This window comes from Podarcis muralis, chromosome Z (genome assembly GCF_964188315.1).
Source record: "Podarcis muralis chromosome Z, rPodMur119.hap1.1, whole genome shotgun sequence".
Taxonomy (NCBI): Eukaryota; Metazoa; Chordata; class Lepidosauria; order Squamata; family Lacertidae; genus Podarcis; species Podarcis muralis.
This window is the reverse complement of record NC_135673.1, coordinates 41,972,917-41,995,686: the sequence shown is the minus strand read 5'-3', so window position 1 is coordinate 41,995,686 and position 22,770 is coordinate 41,972,917. Positions and strand designations below refer to the sequence as shown.

The 22,770-nt window shown below is 44.4% G+C and overlaps 1 protein-coding gene across 12 annotated transcripts in view; it reads left to right on the top strand.

Annotated features, from left to right (window-relative positions):
* Nucleotides 1-22,770, top strand: part of MAMLD1 (mastermind like domain containing 1) — a 120,617-nt gene that overhangs the window by 51,211 nt on the left and 46,636 nt on the right. For all 12 annotated transcript variants that reach the window (XM_077922528.1, XM_077922538.1, XM_077922526.1 and 9 more), the window contains one exon: nt 19,905-21,530. In XM_077922528.1, the coding sequence (XP_077778654.1) occupies nt 19,905-21,530 (1,626 nt within the window). The remainder of the gene's footprint in view (nt 1-19,904; nt 21,531-22,770) is intronic.

Sequence of the window (22,770 nt, the reverse complement as noted above, 5' to 3'; positions counted from 1 at the left end):
TAATAAAAAAAAAACAAAACAGTGATACAGCTATGTAGAGGCATTGGCTGGCTTCACAGTTTCTCCCATATGGTGATTTTTTTGTGTAGCACACACCCACACCCCATGATTTGCGATATTTTGCCAGGTCAAAAATTATGATATGGACTTCAAACCCATTTTGTATGACCTTTAACCCAGCCCAACACCCATCATAATTCGTGATACATTGCCAGGCCAAAAATCACAAAACCAGTATCACAGTATGGACTTCAAACAGTTTTGGATGACACATACCGGTATATATCACCCAGCCCTAATGTAGATAGTACTGAGCTTGGTGAGCCAACGGGATGGCTTGGTTATAAGGCAGCTTCTGGTGTTGAGTAGTGCTGGCTGCTTGGGAGCCACCATTTAAACTGACCACAATGGCCTTGGGTGATGCTATATTGGAGTGTTGTAGGAAATGAAAGTACCTATGAGACTGAGCCCCCAGGTGCTCACATATGCATGCTACTTAAGTAGTTTGGCATCTCCAAAGCACTAAAGGGTAACATCTATCTACCTATGTAATGAAAACACCCCTAGCTACTCCCACTCTGTGAATGCATGCTGCAGAGGAGGCATTCCTCTCTCCCCCCCCCCCCGCCCTCAATTCCTTCCATCCTCCTTTACTCTCCTATACTTGTAACAGTGTTGATGACTTTTCTGTTCAGTCTCTCAGCGTGTTTGCAGGCTAATGGGTTGGGTGTGCCGGAAAGGTGGCCGATCTACTAATGATTTACTGTTCAGTGCACCCCCCCACCTCTGACAAAGTGGTATTTCCTCTGTCGTTTAACTGGGGGGGGGGGAGAGAAAGGGAGGGGAAGCTCTTTGCGCCAGCGCTAGGACACTCAGTCTGAACTTCCTTTGACTTTTCGAGACTGCTAAAGATCAGTCAACAATTTGTTCAGGGAAAGCATATTTGAAAATGCACTGTTGGAACAAAGTCCGTCAAGCAGTAATGTAGCAAGGAGGCTGATTCACATGACCAGAGGAAAGTCACCATTATATTCATATAGTATGGGAGATAGTTTTTCTTTCTTTCCATGTGGCAAAATCACAAGTTCACGTAGCCCGAAAGTTGCTTTTGCAGTCTGACCACATGGGGTCCCAGTCACAAGACCGTTGTGCTCTATGAATATTGAATGCAAAGAGATGCCTTGTGGTATGGATGCCTGCCTTTTAACTTTTTTTTAAAAAAAAAAAAACAATAAAAAGAGGATAAGATTGTGCGAACTGGGCAGGGAATCTGGAAGCCAGGATCTGGATGCCTTTAAAAAAGATGGTTATCAAAAAATTTCTTTGCGTAGAATTCTCTTTAACAACAATTTCCTGACACCCCACAACCACAACCAAAAGTCCGTCTAGGACTTTTGAAATGGAAACACAGCACATGTTGGAAAAGAACCTATTTTCAGTGTGATACTTAGGAAAATGAGATCAGCTAATGAAAAAGAGGTTGTCTTTGAACATGCACAGAGTGCCCTTTGCAGAGTGTTTGCAAACAGCCGGGGTTGGGAGGACAGTTTCCCTGTTGGTCTTACAGGAAAAACTATTGTCCTTGTCACTTGAGAAATTAAACACTGTGGTCTTTAGAAATTCTCTGTCTGCCTCTATGAATTCCCTTTAAGAGCTTTAAATGACGGATGAGAAATGAAAGGTGCATTCTCTTTGAGGAGAGGTGAATTCTGCAGCGCTTGCCACACCACACAGATGAAAAACAGAGCCATTGTATTAGCAGCAGCTCCTATCTTGCTCTGCTGTGGCACAAAGGAGTGGCTTGCTTGACTCCAGAATTAATAGAGCAGAGAGGAAATGGCTCTTAAAGAGATGTGTGCCGGTTTCCTTCCTGTTCAGAGAATTGGAAAGCCTAGAGCAGTGAGGTAATGTCATTTCACATAACTTAGAGGGCTCTTCTGATAAAGGACAATTGCAGTAAATGAAGTGAGCCTGGGAATTTTTTTTTTTTTTAAAGAAAGAAAAATTGTTTTAACTTCTAAAGGGTTTAGAGAGAGAAAATTCCTGGTAGCAGGCTGCATGCAAGGGTAGATAGATTTCTTAATTAAATGACTGTGCAAATAGCACAATATTCAGTGATGGTTATACCACGTCTTGGAGAATCCTTGGCACCTAAAAAGTTTGCGTTGGTGCCTAGATATTTTGTATGTTTTGTTGATTCGACATCATTCCATGGCTGTTAAATGGTTCAAAACAGTTAACAAAATTTGAACTAATGAGGTAGCTTTTGTTATAAGAATTATAAGGTTTTGAATATAGAAGAAATGAAGTATTTACCATCGCGAAAGAATGGCCAGACTGCCCAGGTAATACAAACAGTAAAACATTATCTTGACAGACAGGAAAGAAGAATCATGCTTAGGGTTGTTGAGCTTCTTTTGGCAAAGTTGTGGAGCCTTTTTTAATAGAAAATCAGCAAAAAACAACACTGCTAACATGGGCTGCCATGTGTTACATTTCTGTTGGAGACTGCCTCCTTCTGTGATGTATGTAGGATGTTTTTCGGGTGGTCTTTGGTTAAGGGGTGAGGAATTTTAAAAGTCTTTAAAGGGGCTTGCAGACCTTTGTTCTTGGTCTCTCACCTCCTTGCAAGGAGTGGGGGGGGGGTCTGTTTCAACAGAAAATAACGATCTTCTTTGCCTCCATCCAATTTTCTCTGACTTATCACAGACTTAAGGGATACTGAATCCCTTAATGCAGAGATGGGCTGTAAAAGCGAACCCCATATTTTTCTAAAACACTCTCAATAATCTATGCCATTCAGGCGATACTCATAAGATTCCATATAACTAAGGTATTTGGACTCCATTTGAATTCTGAGGTATTCTCTCAGCTGTCAGTTCAGCCCCAGTTCGGCATCAGAACAACTTAAGCACTTGAGGAACACCAAGGCCAGTGATTACACTGATAAAACATATCTTAAGGCCACATTCAGTCAAAACAAATCCTGTAAGACATCCCATGAAATCACAGGATTGCAGAGCTGGAAGCATCCAAGGGTCATCTAGCCCAGCCTCTTGCAATTCGGGAGAAACTGGTACTTTCTAGGTACATAACAAGGTCAAGGTAAAGGTAAAGGGACCCCTGACCATTAGGTCCAGTCGTGGCTGATTCTGGAGTAGTGGAACTCATCTCGCTTTATTGGCCGAGGGAGCCAGAGTACAGCTTCCAGGTCATGTGGCCAGCATGACTAAGCCGCTTCTGGCAAACCAGAGCAGTGCATGGAAACGCCGTTTACCTTCCCGCCGGAGTGGTACCTATTTATCTACTTGCACTCTGACGTGCTTTCAAACTGCTAGGTTGGCAGGGACTGAGCAACGGGAACTCACCCCGTCACGGGGATTCGAACCGCTGACCTTCTGATCGGCAAGTCCTAGGCTCTGTGGTTTAACCCACAGCGCCACCCATGTCCCTTCTGGGTACATAACTCCTGATAAATCGGCCGTCAACTGAAACAAATAATGTTCTCCCTCTATTTCTGGCATTTGCGCTGTGATTGTTTTGGTTACGCAGCAAGGACAGCAGCGCCCAGGGACAAGAGCTAGGTGTTGGCGGGCTTGCAGGAACTGTCGGGTTTTCAGAAATATAAAAATGTATTTTTGCGGGGTGGGGGGGCGGCGGCAAAAAAGAGCCCAACAAAGGCTGAACATTTTCAGGGGCCATTGTTGACTGGCTGCTGGCTGGGGTGGGAGATGTAACGGGGTGCTGGAACTGTGAACATGCATATGCTGCAGCCTGAGCTCTAAATAAGGAATTGCAATGTTTGTAGTCCTTAAACCTGCAGTGGTAGTTTTGAAATCTTGTGAGCAACGCCTGATGAAATCTTTGCAACCAAAAGAAATAATTGATCAGGCTTTGGGATGCCAGGAACAGGCACTGAATCTCTGTGTGAGGGGTTCCTCTGAACAGCAGCACTCCTGGCTTGCAGCAAGAAAATCCATATCCATGTAGCTCTTTGCTTATATTTGTTTTCTGAATCACCCATCGGGCAAATCTCTAATAAAATACCTCTCTACAATTGAAAGGCAGGAGCAATTTTTCCTGAACAGCAGCGTGGTGGTATACTTTACATATTGAACAATAGCGCAATGCATTGCAGAAAATGTGTTCTTGATATAAAGATTACACCACCCGTGCCTCCCACGTTTATTATCTGATTCATCATAGCAAAATCACAGACCTACAAGGGCCGTTTTCAAGCATTCATTCATCTGCATGATTTGTAATGACAGTTGTAATCCAGTGAAAAGAGGAAGTTTAAATTTTGAGTAGTTGTGCATCTCTCTGCAGTTAACGAGGCATCTAATTTCAGGGCAGATTCAATCCAGCCTGTCCTTTGTCCTGGGTTGCAGACGTCGTATTTTTCAGTTTTGCTTCCACACCTCTCGCTGCTGATTTCTATCTGTCTGTGTTAAGACCAATCTGATTTCAGAATTATTATTTTAATTTCCTTTGGAAAGAGACCAGAGGCCTAACATTGCTCCTGGATGGATCAGGGATGATGGGAAATTACTAGGTTCCTAATTCTAAACTTGCTAGTGCGCATTAATGCTATTAATCATTACAGTGGTACCTTGGTTCTCAAACATAATCCGTTCCGGAATGCTTACTTCCGGGTTTGCAGTGTTTGGGTTCCAAGTTGTTTGAGTACCAAGGCATTTGAGAAATCAAGGTACCACTGTAGTGGCAATTGCATCTCAATACAGCACCCTTTTAAGAAAGAATATTAATAACCTCCCCTCCCATAAACAATTTAGGAAAGGAAGGAAGGAACCCCAGGTGCCTTTTTAGGAGTTGGAGGGGTTTTCTTTGGGGGGTGGGGTTTGCAAATCTGGTTTTCAAGCAAATATTATGAATAAGATGCATCAGAATAGGGCAATTACTAAGCTGGCATGAGGTGATGGGTAGTATGCTGTATTTGCGTTCAGGGAGACCTACATTGACATCCATACTCTGATATGAACCTCACAAATCATTTATCTCTTGACAACCCTACCTTAGATGGTTGATGTGAGGCCAAGCAGAAAAGTTCCTCTAAGGATTCTCTCCTGAGCTTTCATTATGAAATTTTGGGATACAAATGCTGTGGCAATTGACACAAGTAGCTGCACTATATTGTCCCTTTTTACATTTTTGGTCCATTCTCCTCAGGCCTCCTGCCTCAGAAGCGAGAGAGGCAGCAGAAATGGTGAAGAACCATTGCTCAACATGAAGTCCACTTGCTTGGACTCCTGATCGGGTGGCATGTACTGTACTTTTAATGCATTTTCTGTAAACCAGAGATGGAGAAATGGTAGCACTCTTTTTTACAGGGAATAGCCCTTGAGTAGGAATGTTTGAGGAAGCCTTTGTGCGAACTGACCTGATCTGTACTGCCTGAACTCAAGCGATGACCAGGCCTAAGCTACCAACTGGCCTTCTCACTTTCTAAATGTTCAGATATAGTTCTTGACTCTAAAACTGTGTCAAAATAAGTTCTGAAAATGTGTGTTTTGAGAAAGGATACATAAAGAACTATGTAGTTTGAAGGAGCTTCCTATATTCCTACGTTCTTCCCAGTGCTTTCCCCCCTAGAAAAACAGATGCTGGTACTCACCATGAAGTTGTTACAATAAGTGTCACACTTTTTAACAATGACAAAAAGAGGTGCCAGTACCGTGTACCCTTGTGTACCCCCTGGGGGAAAAAAAGGCACTGGTTCCTCCTAACATTCATAAAATAGGATTTTTAATGTGGGGAACAAATGGCAGCTTAATGGCTCGGTCAGTAGAGCATGTGGCTCTTAATCTCAGGGTCATGGAATTGAGCCCCACATGGGGCAAAAAGATTCCTGCATTGCAGGGGGTTGGATTAGATGACCCTCAGGGTCCCTTCCAACTCTGTGATTCTTTTATTCTAATGCAGAAATTGGTGCACAGTGACACAAACTGGAAAGAAGATTCACCCATCCTGTTTTTGAAGAGATTTGGGGTGCATTTTATTAAAAAAGTCATTGTGCCTGTCTAGCTATAGGGCATGTGTTGCTTGACCCTAGTCCAATGCTCTAACCCAGAGATCGACAACCTAAGGCCCATGGGCCGATTCCGGCCCATGAGCTTCCTGAAACTGGCCCATGGCTGTTCTGTGGATCTGCGTGGGGATTCCGAGCTTTCCCCCCTGCAGCACAATTTTTTTCCTCACTGCGGGGACCGACTTCTGTCCCGGAAGTGCGCCGGAAATAGCATGTTCACATGCCTGGAGGAGCTCCCATATGTGTGCGTACACACTATTTCGGGCACACTTCCGGGACGTAGAAGCACCCATGGGCATGCGCACACACTATTTCTGGAGCTCTTCCGACCTGGAAGAGCACTGGAAATGCTTCAGCACATGCACGGGCACGCACGCTCCAGCCTACCAAGAGGTCTGCGGGGGAGTGGACTGCCCGGCCTCAAAAAACATTGCCGACACCTGCTCTAATCACTATTGTTTTCAACACTTGATTGGAAGCCGCCCAGAGTGGCTGGGGAGACTCAGCCAGATGGGCGGGCTATAAATAATAAATTATTATTATTATTATTATTATTATTATTATTATTATTATTATTATTATTATTATTATATTACACCGCACAAAATCAACTACACGGGAGACAATGTGGGATCCTGACTTACTCTTCCCCCTCCCAACACTTTCTGTGTGTTTTGTTTCCATTCTGAACAGTGATCTTAAAACGAATAGCCTTCCCTTAAATTAATAACCACCATTCCCCATGAATTGTCACCTGTGGGAACACGAAAAACTAGCACACTTTAAAAATATCATCTTCTCTCACCTTTGTTCAGGAACGATGGCCTGTATTAGATATATTTTAGTGAAAAATGAGTAAGGAAGCCTGGGAGGAAGTGGCTTGACACTTTTACACTGAACTGCGTTCTCGGAGCACAATGGTTTTGAAAAATAAGGAAATGCTCTCTGAAAGGAAAACAATATGAGATGCTGAAAGGGGAACTTCCTTGAGCCAAGCCTTCACCTGTGATGTCATTGTGGTTCTTCCGCACATGTTCTGGCTTCCAACTTAAGCCAAGCCTGTTGGAGAAAATAATCACATGAGCTTATTAGGGGAAAGTCGGGAGATGGTAAGACACAAACTTCTAAAACTGGTTGCTCTTGTTTGGTCAACAATTTTAGGCCCCAGAACCCTGTCCTTCAATGCAGACCACTTACTGAGATAATGAGGAGTTGGTTTGGGCATGATGACCTGCAATCTTTGTACTCTGTAAATTGGGGGTGCAACTTCCAATTTGGGAATGAGATAGGCCTCTCCTACCAAAAAGAGGACTTTGCTCCATGACCATGGCTACTCAATGCAATCCATAGTATGTTGCAACTAGAGCAAATAGGTTCAATGCCTCGTTTTCTTGAGCCAAATGTAATGAGGACAACATTTAAGTGTTCTTTGCACTTACCAAGTTGGGGGCATTTCGCTGTTAAGCTTTGTTCCCCCTTTATAAATATTAATATGTTATACCTGTGGCCCTTAGTGTTACCACAGATGTTAGCACTGTAAACAACAAAAGGCGAGTAACAAACTCTGCTTTCAGTTTACTGCTCTTTCACATGCTCCTATGTTGATACAAGCAGTTCAGCATTTGGATCTGTTTTTTACTTTGGAGTGAATGTAATGGGTACTTCACTAAACATATAATGAATAATACTAGATAGGCAGAAATAAATGGCAGCCATTGCCACTGTTTGATATTTGTGTGTGTGCGCGCGCGCTTTTTCCTGTGTGTGTTCAACCTTCATGTGGCATGGTGAGATAACTGGTATCTTGGGAAATCATCCATTAAAACGGCTCATTTTGATTTCTCCCACTTTAAAAACACACACACACACCTTAAGGCTGATCCTCACAAACACCTCTGATATTAGGTTAAACCCTTTGTGAACAAACCTCTGTGTCCCTTGATGAACCCTCAGACTTGTTGACAGATGTGATGAGTTAATGTACGTAAGTAAAATTGCATTAAAAGAGTGATACTTTCATTGTTTTGTGTGAAACAGAAGTGGCCTCCCAAGCTTCCAAGGGGGACAAAGGAATTCCTGGGGGGGGGGGTTAGAGATGAAATGTCATAACTAAGAGTCGACAGCAGTTCTTTCATCCTAAACTAAGTATGTGCAGCTTAAATGGTCTGACCTTTTAGCACGCTGTTTATTCAGCTCTAGGCATAATCTCTGCATCAGAAATGGAAGGGTAGCTTCCTAGTCATGCCGACAAAAGATTCAGAATACATGTCTGAAGTATCTTCTTGTGAGGGCAACAAAGACAACAACAACAATGAAAGGCCTTTTGGAACATATCAGTGAATTTCTTGATTTGTGTTTGGAGCTCCTTGGCAAGTTCTCCATCCTGCTTTTGTGTAATTTGGCTTGTTGTGGAATATTCAGACAGCTGCTTTGCAATGGCTTTGGAAGGTCATAGAGGAGCTAAGAGGGGCCTGTTGACACATCACAGTAAGACCTGGTTAATAGTTTATACTCTAAGAGAGAATATTGTTCTCGCTTTGCTCGCCCCCACCCCACCACATGTGAATGAAAGCAACAAATTGCTTAGGTTTGGCTTTGTGTTATGTCCAAAAAGGAGCCATGGTTTGTTTCACTCCAAACCATGATCTGAAGCCTTGCCAGGCCTAGCCAAGGATTGCTTGGCTCAGGAGAGGTGCAAAGTGGGAGTGATCTGCTCATTCACAATAAATCTCATTAACCATATGCTGTGTGAACACTTCCACCTTGGTTACTGCACCTCCATTCTAAACGTTTCCTTCCTGAAGCTGCTACTCTTTGAACAAGATGAAGTTACATTTGCTTGCAAAATGTATTTTTTGGTTCACACTGTTGGGTTTTTATGTAGTTAGTCATAGAGTTCCTAGTCTTTATCCATGTTTTTTGGTTTGTTTGCAACTAACAAAAACAAACACCAAACCAAACTAAACTCCAAGAGGAGCATTTATTGTGCAAATATGAGTAGCAACAAATAATTCCTTTTTTGAGTCTCTATTTCCACAAAGCACCCAAAGTAACTGCAATAAGGAACCTTTTTAACTGTTACCTGCAGAGTCACGATTGCTCTTACAATATGAGTTGTTTAAAATATTAGTGCCTGGGTTAGTGGCTCTATGTGATTGTTAGCCCAGATGTGGGGGTTATGGCTGACGATAGGAGAAACCTTTTTTTTTTGGTCAAGGGGAACAGTCTGTACTTCCCTGCTTTAGAATCTGTAGATGTCAGCCGGTATAATGGATTTACCTGGGACACACATGCACTGGCTACTCAGCATGCAAGTAAGATGCCACCTCAGCTAATTTCATGGCTCCTGCTGATTCCAATGGGGCTGCAACATCAAATGGTGCTAGAACATTTGCAGCTTTCTGAGCTGTCAAGAAAGCCGCAAAATAACCTACCATAACGTCATGGAGCATTGATTTCCCAAGAACAATCAAGGCTAGAACTGTGTTGTTTTCCAAACACACTACTTTATCTATTCCGGACCAAGAACATTTTGTTTCAAGGTTGGCCTTTGCTGAAGGGCTGAGATTGGGAGACCCTGTGTCAAGTCCCAGAATGTTCCAACCCCTGTCCCCATCCCCTAGTTCTGGAGCCGGATGTTCTTAGCAGTACAGTCATACCTCGAGTTGAAAGTGCTTCGGGTTGAGTGCGTTCGAATTGCGCTCCGTGGCAACCCGCAAGTAACGGAGCCATTACTTCCGGGTTTCGCCCCTCGTGCATGCGCAAATGCGCAAAATGACATCATGTGCGGAAGCGGTGAAATGCAACCCACGCACGCGCAGATGTGCTGCTGCGTCTTGCATTCCATTCGGGATGCGAATGGGGCTCTGGAATGGATCCCATTCCCATCCCGAGGTACCACTGTACTTCGTTCCCCTTTGCCCTTGCTTTCTGTCAGTGTGCAATGATCCCCCAGCCCCCCAGTGCTCCTATAGTCTCTGCTGACCCTTCACCCAACAAATGTCGTTCTGCTCACCTCTGCACTCCGACATCTTACAGTGCTTCCTTATGCCTACCCTGGAGAGTTGTGTTGACACTTGGGACTTGCCTCTTCCCTCCTTAAATTGTTGCTGGCATCCATCTGTCTTGAGAAAGATTAGAAAGATTAGAATAATGTTGGATAAAAAAAAGATATTTGATCTTTTCTTTTCTTTGTAAACTCATATATATATATATATATATATATATATATATATATATATATGCCGGGACGCGGGTGGCGCTGTGGGTAAAAGCCTCAGCACCTAGGGCTTGCCGATCGAAAGGTCGGCGGTTCGAATCCCCGCGGCGGGGTGCGCTCCCGTTGTTCGGTCCCAGCGCCTGCCAACCTAGCAGTTCGAAAGCACCCCCGGGTGCAAGTAGATAAATAGGGACCGCTTACTGGCGGGAAGGTAAATGGCGTTTCCGTGTGCTGCGCTGGCTCGCCAGATGCAGCTTTGTCACGCTGGCCACGTGACCCGGAAGTGTCTCCAGACAGCGCTGGCCCTCAGCCTCTTGAGTGAGATGGGCGCACAACCCTAGAGTCTGTCAAGACTGGCCCGTACAGGCAGGGGTACCTTTACCTTTACATACATATATATATATATATATATATATATATATATATATATATATATATATATATATATATATATTTGCTTATATATATCTGCTGTGTTAGCAGCACCGAAGTAGACCTCAACCAGGGCACAAGCCTGGGCAGTGTGCATGGAGGTCCTGGGCTGCCCAGATGACAAGACCCATCTCTCAGACTTGCTGATGTGGTCCAAAGGAAAGCAGAGCAAGATGTTTGGCACCAGCTCAGCTGCAGGTGTTGCCAGAAGGAGGCGTACAAGGCACCATCCAACCATCTTAGGGACTCCTCTCTGGATCTGTGTATACCCTGTGTAACAGATCCAGAGAGGAGTCCCTAAGATGGTTGGATGGTGCCTGAGCCTTTGCTTCTCTTGAAGATGTCCTGCAAGGCAGGGGAGCGGGGGAGCCTTCTCACGAATAAGGCCACAAGGCAGCAGTGGTTTGGGATCAGAGTTCTCCTTCAAGATGGGCTACCTTCCCAGGCTGACAATCCCTCAACTTCCCACTACAGCACATGCAGAAACTGCCTTCTAGACAATTGGCCCCATTCTTGGTCTTGCCTGCTCCATCTTCATATGCAGGGGAAGTCCCTAACTCATTGAAGGTTTGAGACCCACTCGCTGCCCTCACCTTGTTTGAGCCAGCCAGTTGTGAAGCTATTCCTATTCCCAGGGTGAGGCCACAGCAAAGGTGCAGCATGGGCTGTTGCCCCGGGCACACACACGCTGGCGCACCCCCCCCCCCCATGCCGGAAAGACATGTGCCACCACTGGGTCACTGTCACACGCTGACAGCTTCTAGGAGCCACAGGTGGGAGCTGAATGCAGGGTGGAGACCAAAGGTGGACACATTAACCAGAACAATAATCCCTCCCGTAACACCCCATACACCCCATCTCCTTAAATAGGACACTACTATTAGTGTGGGTCCCAAACTGGGTCAGCTACAAATACAGAGACCACATGCTCTGTGCTTCCAGCCTACCAGTGCCTGGCAAAGCACAGCTGTGAACATTTCCTCAGACATTTGCCACCTGTGTTTAGCTTTCATTCCCTCCAGGCTGCTGACCACATGCAGGCGGCCACTTGCTCCTTCTCTTAGACAAACAACATTGTTCTCTCCTTGCCTGCCTATTGGGCTTGAGGTGAAAGCAGCAGCAGTCGGGAAGAGGCTGTTTGGGCTGTTTTCTTGCTTTGACCAGGCTCCACTGGTCCCAGTCCCCTCTTCCAGGTCCCTCATTTCTGTTTCATCCTGACAATTTGGTGTAGGGCACTCTTTGTATAGGGCTGGACACTTTTGTGTAGGGCTGACACTTTCCCCTGGCGGTGATCCTGAGCATCCCCTGCCCTCTCTGGCACCCTCCTGTGTATGGTCAATCATAGGGTGCAGAGTGACCCCTGACACTTTTGTCCTTTGCAGCCCAGTGCCCAAAACTCTGTATCAGAGACACCAAGGTTTGGCAGAAATCTTGGGCACAACTGGGGTCTCTGCTTTCAGTTTTCCACCTCATTAGGGCAAGTTAGCCCTCAACCTAATGGAAGTTAGAAGTTAAAGTGGTGATGAGAGATAAAGTTCATGATGGATGGACCTATATCCAACTACCGGCTGTGGTGGATAGATGGAATCAGATTTTTCTTCATTTGAGTTCCTGTGGGACATCAGCAAGACTGGGCTGCGGCCTTCACGTTTTATGTATGGGGTTTCTGGAGATAATGACATGCTGGATGTTGGACAAGGCAGAGTCTTGTTTTGTTCTAGCGGGACATGTTTTGGTTAGGTTTATATGTTTTCACATTTTTTTTTACAGTAGTCCTTGATAAGAATGGTTTATGGCGTATGGTTTAAGCTAAAGAGGATGATAAGAAAAGAATTTATTAATGAGGAATCCCATACTTAAGCTTCCAACACTGCCGAGTTCGCTCTCTTGGTGTGCAGACTTAGAGCATGGACGGTAACTTTGGGCAAGAGAAGCTGAGCTCGCATTTGGCTTCTTACGCCCTCAGAGAATTGGGAAAGATGAAGCGCAAATGGCCAGGCAAAAGGATGGTAAGTTCTAGGGTTTACTGAAGAAATCTATTTATTTCTGTAGTGGTTGTTTTAGAGTGCAAAACTCCTTCGGGAGATACAAAGATAGCAAGCAACAGCATAGAGATAAAAAATAATTAGAAGCTTAAAACTGTCCAGTTTTAACTTGTGTAAACTTCTTACATGAACTGTGGGCGGCTGGGAAAGCACAATGTTAAGGATTCCTTGTTCTTTCCATGTGGAGGACTTGGGCATACAATGCACAGGTAGATGTGTTCCTCCCAGGGCTCTGTATAGAAACAGCCTTGGTGCTCCCTAGGGAGTCAAAAAAGATCAGACCCCTTAGAAATCCCATTTGGGGTCTCCATTTTTTATTTATTGGTGGAGGATATCCACATTGTGGCATCACAAGAAATTAATGTAGTCTAAGAAATTACTGTAAAGAGTGCCAGAGGACTTTGAAATTAATAGACTATAAAAGAAAGTGACATAAAATGTTACTACAAGCGTTTAGAAAAGAGGTAAAGTGAGGCAGTGGTGATGGGAAAGCATTGAGTTTGGAGATTGATCTTGATTTACAGCCACAAATGAAAGAATTGTGCTTTGCAGCTAGAGAAAATAGGAGAAGCAAAAAAAAAAAAAAAAAAAAAAGGCGGTGGGGGGGGGGGGAGAGCCGTTCTTCTTTCTTCAACTGTCAAGTTAATAACACTTGTCAGTAAATGAAATGTGAAAGTTACAACTAAACAATATGCCCAGTGTGGCTGCCGTTAAGTCTTCGGATGACTAATTAAGAGGCATATTCTGCAAAGAAGATGTTACGGGGAGGAAACAGTGTTGTCTGGTTCTTTACAACTATGTTTGTCAAATGCAATTTTTGCGATGCTACTTTGTGCTTATTGGTGGTTTCTGGTGGGTCTGTTTTAGAGTGTGGCTTTTTAGTGAAATTGGGAGTTTGCAGACCTTTTATCCAAAGAAAGATCTTTCTCAACTGTGGATTTTAAAATTTGTCTTATGGGCAAACTCATTTCACAGACTTTATTTTTTTTTAGTTACACAAAACTCTAAAATAAAATAAAAACTGTTAGACGTCTTTTGCACAGTTTATGAGTTGTGCCTGTTTGGTTTGTCTGGATTGCTGACAGTTAGTAGATGAGCAAATGTGTTTGGTGATCTTAGCAAAGACTGTTGCATTGGGGGCTTTGGGGTGGGAGGTTGAAAAAAGAAATGAGGAAGAGGGAAAGGTAGTTAAAGACAGATATAATAGAGGTTATTGATATACAAGATGAAGATTTGAATTGATATGCAAGATGAAGATTTGGAAACGTAGTTTGAGTTGTAGTTTGAGATTAAAGGTGGGTCTTGAAGACAACTTCGGTGGAAGTCCTTTATATTCTTTAACAGAAGTCTGTGAAAAGATCCCACATCTGTTCGTTTTGCATTTCTTCTGCGTGCACTGACACAATAAATATGTTTGCATCTGCTGGAATCTTTGCAATATATTTTAAAGTGATGCAGGGAGTTTAAACTCACCCTGAGATATTAATGCTAAAATGCTCTGAAATGTGTTTTGAAAATGAAAGGTTCTCATTTTCTAGCCTGCCACTATTGGAGTTGTCTATGCACTCTGCAACAACTTGCTTCTTTTCTGCCTGTGTGCCATACAACTTAGAGGCTGTTCTAGCTGGGGTTGCCTGCTGAAGAAATGTGCCTTCTTGTAGCTGTTATGCAAGACAGGATGTGAATTAGTCTGGAGGAAGTGACACGGCCTATGGTCATAATTTAAGAAGGCATCTATCATTAACAGTTTTGAAGGATGCAGTGTTCTGCCTAGTTACAAGCTCGTGTGGGGAGGGTGGTGATCATCCTGTCAGATACCGAGGAGAATGTTTTCAGTGCTGTTAACCTGCCTGATAGTGGTCTCTTCAAATGTAAGCTTCAACTTGCTGTCACATCAGCCCAGATCAAAGTGATGTTGACAGGCAGGTTGTGATCCTGGAAGGCAGATCTGATTAGGCATTGCTTGTTAAGAGGGAGGAGAGAAGACCTCTTTTGTTGTTTAGTGTAGTACAAATACATAAGGCAATAAAAATGTCGGCAACACTGCAGTCGCTGATAAGGGATGAATAAGAGAAGACGGCTAAGTTTTCAAATGTATATTGTATATTCTTTGGATTGCTGCAAGGTTAGGCTAAGCTTGGACAAAATGTCAACTGCAGACTTGTGAGAAATGGGGATAAAAGCCAATAAGAGAGTGGAACCGAGACTTCCACCTCTCTCCAAATGCTTTGACAGCCGCTTTGCAAAACAAACTAAGCTGTGAGCTGGCCCTGGACAGAATCCTAACTTACCCCTGCTATTTTTAAAGGGTAGGTACCCCTCTCTCTTACTCACATCCACCTTGGAGTAATTGTACCAAGTCATAACATGACTCACGACTCAGGAATTTCTCTACCTGTGTTAATCCTAGAGTGTCTTCAGAGGTGACTAGATCGCTTATTTGCACTGGGATCTGAAACACACTGACAGTTGAGGTGCAACTGCTTCTTGTCTTAATGTTGTTCTGCTTTTTGCAGCCTGCCAGCGTTAAAAAGAAAAGTCAGTCAGTTCCACTCTTTAAATGACTCTTTCAGAGCAAGAGAAATATTAAGGATGAAGTGCAGGTTTATGCTTGGTTTGCACTGAAGTGGTAGAAATTAAGGGATGGTCTGCTGCTACTCTTTCAAACAGCAGTATTTCACTTCAGCAACAACTTCAGTAATAAAGTGCTTCTTTTCACAATTATCCAAACTGCTAGCTCCTAGGTTCAATCACTGGTGTCTCAATGTCAGGCTGAGAGAGATCCCTACCTGATATTTTGTGGAGCCATTGCCGGTCTGTGTAGACCAGGATTTTCTAAACTTGGGGTCTCCAGCTGTTTTTGAACTACAATTCCCATCATCTCTGACCACTGGCCAACTAGCTAGGGATGATGGTTATAGTCCAAAGACAGATGAAGAGCCAACTTTGGGAAACCCTGGTGTAGACAATTATTAGCTAGATATAGACCAGTAGTCTGAATCGGTGTAAGGCAGCTTCCTGTGTCCCTACGTTCCTCAGCCAAATTCTCAGGGCAGTTTACAAGCTTTTAAATCAATAAAATCAATTCTGTAAAAATGGTATCAACTAGCTACATAAAGATCAGCACAAGATAAACCTACAAGCCAGCACAAAATGACAGAACACTTCACAAACTATTTACCAGTTTATTTTGCTGTGTCCTACTTAAAGTAGGGAGGGGACGCGGGTGGCGCTGTGGGTAAAAGCCTCAGCACCTAGGGCTTGCCGATCGAAAGGTTGGCGGTTCGAATCCCCGCAGCGGGGTGCGCTCCCACTGCTCGGTCCTAGCGCCTGCCAACCTAGCAGTTCGAAAGCACCTCCGGGTGCAAGTAGATAAATAGGGACCGCTTACTAGCGGGAAGGTAAACAGTGTTTCCATGTGCGGCTCTGGCTCGCCAGATGCAGCTTGTCACGCTGGCCACGTGACCCGGAAGTGTCTCCGGACAGCGCTGGCCCCCGGCCTCTAGAGTGAGATGGGCGCACAACCCCAGAGTCTGTCAAGACTGGCCCGTACGGGCAGGGGTACCTTTACCTTTTTACTTAAAGTAGGAGGCTTTTTGCTTTTAAAATAAACTATTTTTTTCTTTTGCAAAAACACCCTCTACCTTGGCAGAAGAGCTGTAGCACCAAATTCTAAAAACTAGGGTAGCCTAATGGACAGAGTGATGGTTTTGTATTTGGGAGATTTGTACCTATCACCCCCAGTTACTCTGAGCTATGGTGTATCCAGAAAACATATTTTGAAGGGGCCCAATAAATTCTGCTATGGTCTGTTGCAATTTGTGTGCATAGTGTAGGCTTTTCCAAACTTGGGCCTCCAGCTGTTTTGTACTACATTTCCCATCATCCCTGACCACTGGTCCTGCTAGGTAGGGATGATGGGAGTTGTAGTCCAAAAACAGATGGAGGCCCAAGTTTGGAAAACGCTGGCATAGTGTATGCTGTTACAACACACTTATGCATTTCATTGGCCCAGTTTGTGCGTAATGCTAAGCCAAAGCATGGATACCTTGAACAAAACTCCCCCCTCTCCCGATCCTGCTGTTGTTGTGCTACCCAAAGCTAAGCCATGGTTTGATTTGGTGTCACGCAATCTGTGAACCCAGGCTTGTGATTTGTCTATATAAAAATACCTAAACACCTGTTGGCTTGGTAGTTAAAAGGGTATGTATCTCTTTCCCAATTACTTCGTTTCTTCCAATGCAAGATTTGGATAAGCATTACAGTACATGGAAAACCTCCAGTTGTTAAAATGACTGACGGAGGAAGCTGGTTTCTGGCCTTCCTCCTGTAAATATATTCTGGAAGAGTACCAAACAGCATTGCTCCTGAAAACAAGCAATTGAGGGAGAGATATTTCTAGAATACTCCATCTGTAGCATAGGACTAATATGCAATACTTTTGTACTTATTAGAAACTTTTCTTGCTGCAGGCAACCCAAGACGACTTTACAAAAAAAATACACCGAAACACCCCTCACATCTGTTTTATAAGGCCATAGATTGTTAACAGCCAACTGCCTGGTTGAAAAGGATTGTTTTTGCCTGGTACCTCTGCCAAGTTGGTGCCCACCAGATTTTTTAGACTCCGACTTCTGTCATGGGAGTTCTGTTGATGACGCACAAAGGGCTCCAAATTAGCAAGGTTGATTTAATCCAGTTAATCCAGTATCAGTCCAGTTTGGGGCTAAATTTTAAAAAGTTGTTCCAGATTGATAAGGAGGCTTAAAAATATATATCAATTTATTGTTAAAAGCTTTCAACATAAAATACAGTAACAGTCAATCTGTCTCCCATATAGTGGTGGCAGGCTTTGAGCTTTCCAGCCAGGCGTCTGCCATTGGACATGTGTGAGGGCTATTCTGAGCTGTCCTAGCCATCTGCTTGAATCCCATGACACCCTAGACTTTAGCCAGGTCTTATTCTCCGCAAGGCACTGAATGACTGCTCTAGGGGTACAATTGCTGCCTGAGCAAGAGAGATGGCCAGTTAGACCCACCGCTGTAGTACAGTGGTACCTTGGTTTACAAACTTAATTTGTTCTGAAGTCCGTTCTTATACCAAAGCGTTCTTAAACCAAAGCGTGCTTTCCCATAGCAGCGGGGGACTCAACAGGAAGCGGAACATGTTCTGCTTCCAAGGCAAAGTTCACAAACCAAAACACTTACTTCCAGGTTTTCAGCGTTCTTAATCCAGGTTGTTCATAAACTAAGCTGTTCTTAAACCAAGGTACCACTGTATCCTAAATTCTGATGTTCTGCAGAGAATGGCTCACACCTTTCAATGATATGCTACATGCATAAGTGTAACAAAAGCAGGCACTGACTTTTACTTGATTTGGGGCCCCTTGATTACGCCCATGTTTCTTAAGGTGGAATCTTAAGGTGCAACTAGGTTGAAGGATTGTGGAGTAAGGTTAAATTTACATTGTGTAATGTAAGAGATCACTTTTTATTTTGTATGACAAATAAATTAAAACATAACACCCCCCACCAACAGCCAGACTTTTTAGAAGGTAATCTTAATAAAGACTACAGAACATTTTGAAGTGCTACATAGATTATGTTGCTGAAAGAGCCTTCCTGCCTCCTTTCGGAATATCGTTGAGTACAGTCTCTTCTTTTTATAAAAGTGATGGCCAGTCTTTAGATAATTTCCAAAGGCACTATCTTCCTCTTGATAAATAAGAGCATAATTTTAATACCCTTAACTCAAAGCAGCAGCATTAATAAATGATTTAATCCTGTTGGCACCTAGGTCATGCTTATTAACATGGTGGGCCACAGATAATTGCATTTTGACGAGATTGACAAGCCATCTCAAGTGGCCCTGATTGAAACGTTGTACAGTGGTACCTCTGGTTACGAACTTAATTCGTTCTGGAGGTCCGTTCTTAACCTGAAACTGTCCTTAACCTGAGGTACCACTTTAGCTAATGGGGCCTCCTGCTGCCACCACATGATTTCTGTTCTCATCCTGAGGTAAAGTTCTTAACCCGAGGTACTACTTCCGGGTTAGCAGAGTCTGTAACCCAAAGTGTTTGTAACCCGAGGTACCACTGTATTCTGCTTTAATAATATTGAGATCCTATGGCGGTGGGGGGGGGGGAGTTACTTTTTCTCTTGCTGGTTTCTGGTTTCCCAAATTGCTCTGTTACAGAGGTCCTTCTTTTCATAAAATCTATGCTATGCTAACATTTTTTGTTTAATAAATTAATATAATATTTACAACCCTCCCCCCCCCAAGTAACAACAGGTTGACTGGTATGGATTGCGGGTGGCTAAAATAAATTAAGTCCTTAGCTGTCAGTTGCTGTTTCTGTTCCGGCTGGAAACATCTGTGGTTAGGTAGCTTGAAAGATTATAGTCTGTTTAAATAGCTGAAACTGTTTTGTTTTCCCTGGTTTAAAAAGTATGCTGATTATTTCAAATGCTCTGCCTGTAAGGAATGTAAAATAGTTGAGCTGCTTCAGTATGGACTTAATATCCCTTGCTGGCTATGCTTTGGTCCATGTTTTCATTCAAACCTGCTATTGTTTGAACAAAAAATTAATTTCTATAGAATGGGTGGTTGGTTTGTTCACTGGGAACACAAAGCATGCTGCCATAATAAAAGGAGAACCCAAATCTTTAAAATGTGACCATATATAAACATATCTATATGAATGATCTGAGTTCTCTCTTAATTATGACAGCGTGACAGAAAATGCTAAACATTTCTAAGAATATGTGTTATAAAAATACGATATACAGAGTTTTATAGTATAAGAAACAAAGATAGGTCTCTGCCCTCAATCAGCTAGCAGTCCTTAGAAGCTGAGAGGGTGAAAATGAAAGGGGCAGGATAATGGGAGAAGCCATAGCAAACCCGAACCTAACTGCATACTTAGATCATTTTTGGAGATCAAGAAGGCTGGGAGCTAAACAAGGACTTAATTGAAGGTGGTTTTGAGGAGGGAATCGTTTAAATGGAACTTTGCCTTATGCCTGGATGTTTTGGGTAATCCTGAATTGATCTGTCCTGATATTTATTTATTTTTAGAATATTTCAGGTATATTTCCTTTGCAGGTTTAGAATTCCCTGTCAGGTTAATAAAAACGTTTTTGTCTTACGGTTGCAGGGACCCATTAAGAGAAAGCTAGACGATGACGGTTCTCCAACCTCTACCACCATGCCTGAGGCCAGCTTTCCAAGCGACAGTAAGAGACTCTGTCTTGACGATGTCACCCTTTCCATGGGACATGGGGCCAATCCTGTTTCGTGCGCAGATATGCAGCAGTCCCCATTCTCCACCAGCCACAGTGCATCCTCTATGGGAGTGGCAGGGCATGGAATGCTGCTTGAAAACAACCACATGAGTGGTAGCAGTATAGGTTCTCCATTTCAAGTGCCACCTAACAATGAAGTAGCACAGAAGGGGCCCTTAGGTGGCCATTTTGATGAGAAAGCAGGAAACATGCATGCTGTGGACCAGGAGCTGCAAGATCTGCTGGAGGAGCTGACGAAAATGCCTGATCCTTCTCCCAACGAGTTGGACCTTGACAACATCTTGGAGAAAGATCCCCTTGGTGGCCCATGCCACCCGCAGCAATCCATCAGCAGCACTCCAAGGGCCTCTCCGCAGACCCCGCAATTCGACAGCCATGTGCCCAACAAAGACTTATCGCAGGGGTCTCCTCAAATGAGGCCTTCATCAGCTGGCGCAAGCTACCTGGTTCCGAACCAAATCAAGAACATTGGTTCACCGGTTTCTTCAAACAACGCACCAAACAAGAGCCAAGCTCAGTCTATGCTCCAAGGAGCTATGCCCAGCATGCCTGGCACCAACTGGCATGCGCAGCAGCTAAAGCAACTGGCTGCGAGCAAGCAAGGCCCAACTGCTAAGCCTCAAGCTTCCAGTTGGCCTGCTATGTCGTCACAAGGCCTCTCTCCTCCTTATCAACAAGGATCGTCCCCTCACCAGCAGCCGTTCAGCCCTCAGAATGTCATGGTGTCTGGCATGAGCTCTAGCAGTGTGCCAGGGAGCAGCATTCAGAGTCCTCAGAACTCCCTGCTCTCCAGCATAACATCTGGTAACAACCCGTCCGGCGGTCCATCTCCTCCTTATGGTTCCGAGAAGCTTTCTAGCCCAGTTCTCAACCAGCAGCCGTTCAGCCCGCCAAATCCTATCCTGACCAACATATCCGGCAGCAGCATCAAAAGCCCACAGAGTACCAGGCCCTCCCCACCATACAGGCCAGAGAAGTTGTCGAGCCCTGCTCTGCACCAGCAGCCCTTTAGCCCTCAGGGCACCATGATGCCAAGCGCCGCCTCTACAAGCAGCTCAGCCAGCATGCAGGGCTCTCTCTACAAACCCATGTCGGCAACCCAGGCCAAAAGTATGGGCATGATGATGCAGCAGCCCTCCAACAACATGCAGTCGGGCTTGATGAACGAAAGCGACCTGGGCAGCCAAGACCAGTTCTCCTTCAGTAACACCAAGCCGCTGTCCCATTTCAGCTCTGAGCCCCCAGCTCCAGCTCCTCAGAAGATAGATTTCCCTACAGCCCATAGGAAGACGCTCCTGCACTATCTGCAGGCAACGGGGCCGGTGCCCCCGCCACCGCCAAAATCTTCTCAGCAGTCCCAGCAAGCTAACAGCAGCCAAAGCCAAGTCATGCAGCAGCAGCAGCAGCAGCAGCAGCAACAACAACAACAACAACAACAACAAATGATGCACCCGGCTCCGGTTCAGCGGCCTCGACAGGTACAAATGCCTTCTTCTGCTTTTTGTTCTGCACTCCTATACCATATGCCCTTAGCTACCGGTGGCGGACCTGTTAGTATGTTCTTCGCTTCTACCCCGTGTTACGTTGATGCCTGCTGCCTAACTGTGCATTTCTGACTGCATCTACCCTGCAAGGATGCCCTGACTCAGGATGGGGTGGGTGACTGGGGGTGGTGTATGTCTGTCTCTCTCGCTCTCTCTCTCTCTGTGTGTGCATTTAAATTGATGGGGTCTTTTGGGGAGCGGGGGCTATGTTGCTGTCCATTTCTCTATTATTATTTTTAAAGTTAATTTCTTAACATGTATGAAATCTGATTTTATTTAAGCTACCCAGGTTAGTGCATCCGGCTGTTAACCAGAAAGTTGGTGGTTCAAGCCCACCCAGGGATGGCAGGGGGCGGCATTGCGGGGGGGGGGTTGGATCGGGATGTCTTCCCACCTTACAATTCTGTGATTCTATTCAAGGTGGTGCACCGGGCCAGGTGGGGAGTGGGGAGGGGACAATTAAAAATATAAAGGGCTAAATATAAAGGACTACGAGGATTCATGCTGTTTATCACAGCGTCATTTATTTTTCTTTAAATATATGGATTGCTGGGGTGGAGGTCAGGCTGGTCCATGATGACAGATGCCCATCGCATTATGTGTTACCTTAAAACACAGCAATTCTCTACAGCACAATGGCACTCATTCTCCCTCGAACGTGTTTGCCATCACAGCAGCAGACTCATACCCATTTTATTCCCACATTCATGACTGTGCTATGATCTAATTTGGTTTAAAATGCAAAGCTGCACGTATTCAAGGTAGAAATACATATAAAGCATGGGACTGGGTGGTGGGAAGGCAAGAGCGGCATTATTTACCCAATTCATATGCTTCGAGCCTAAAGAGTCCAGGGTCTAAAATTGTCCAGCTGCACCCAGCCCGTTAGAAGATGAATTTCATAAAACTAAGCCGTGTTGACTTGGCAGACTTCCTCGGGGAAGGCATTAATCAGCTTTGGCTGTGTCTTGGAGACAACTTTGTCCTGCAAGCAGCCAGGCTCTACTTTTCAAAAAAAAGAAAGAAAGAAAGAGGGGTCCTGAAGCAACAGTCCTGAGTCCCTGGAGGGTGGTGAAACATCTTTTTTTTAAGCAAGCAAGCAAGCAAACAAACAAACAAACAGGCAGGCAGAGTCTTGTGCTGCTAGACTTCTATCCAGATGTGGTTATGTAGG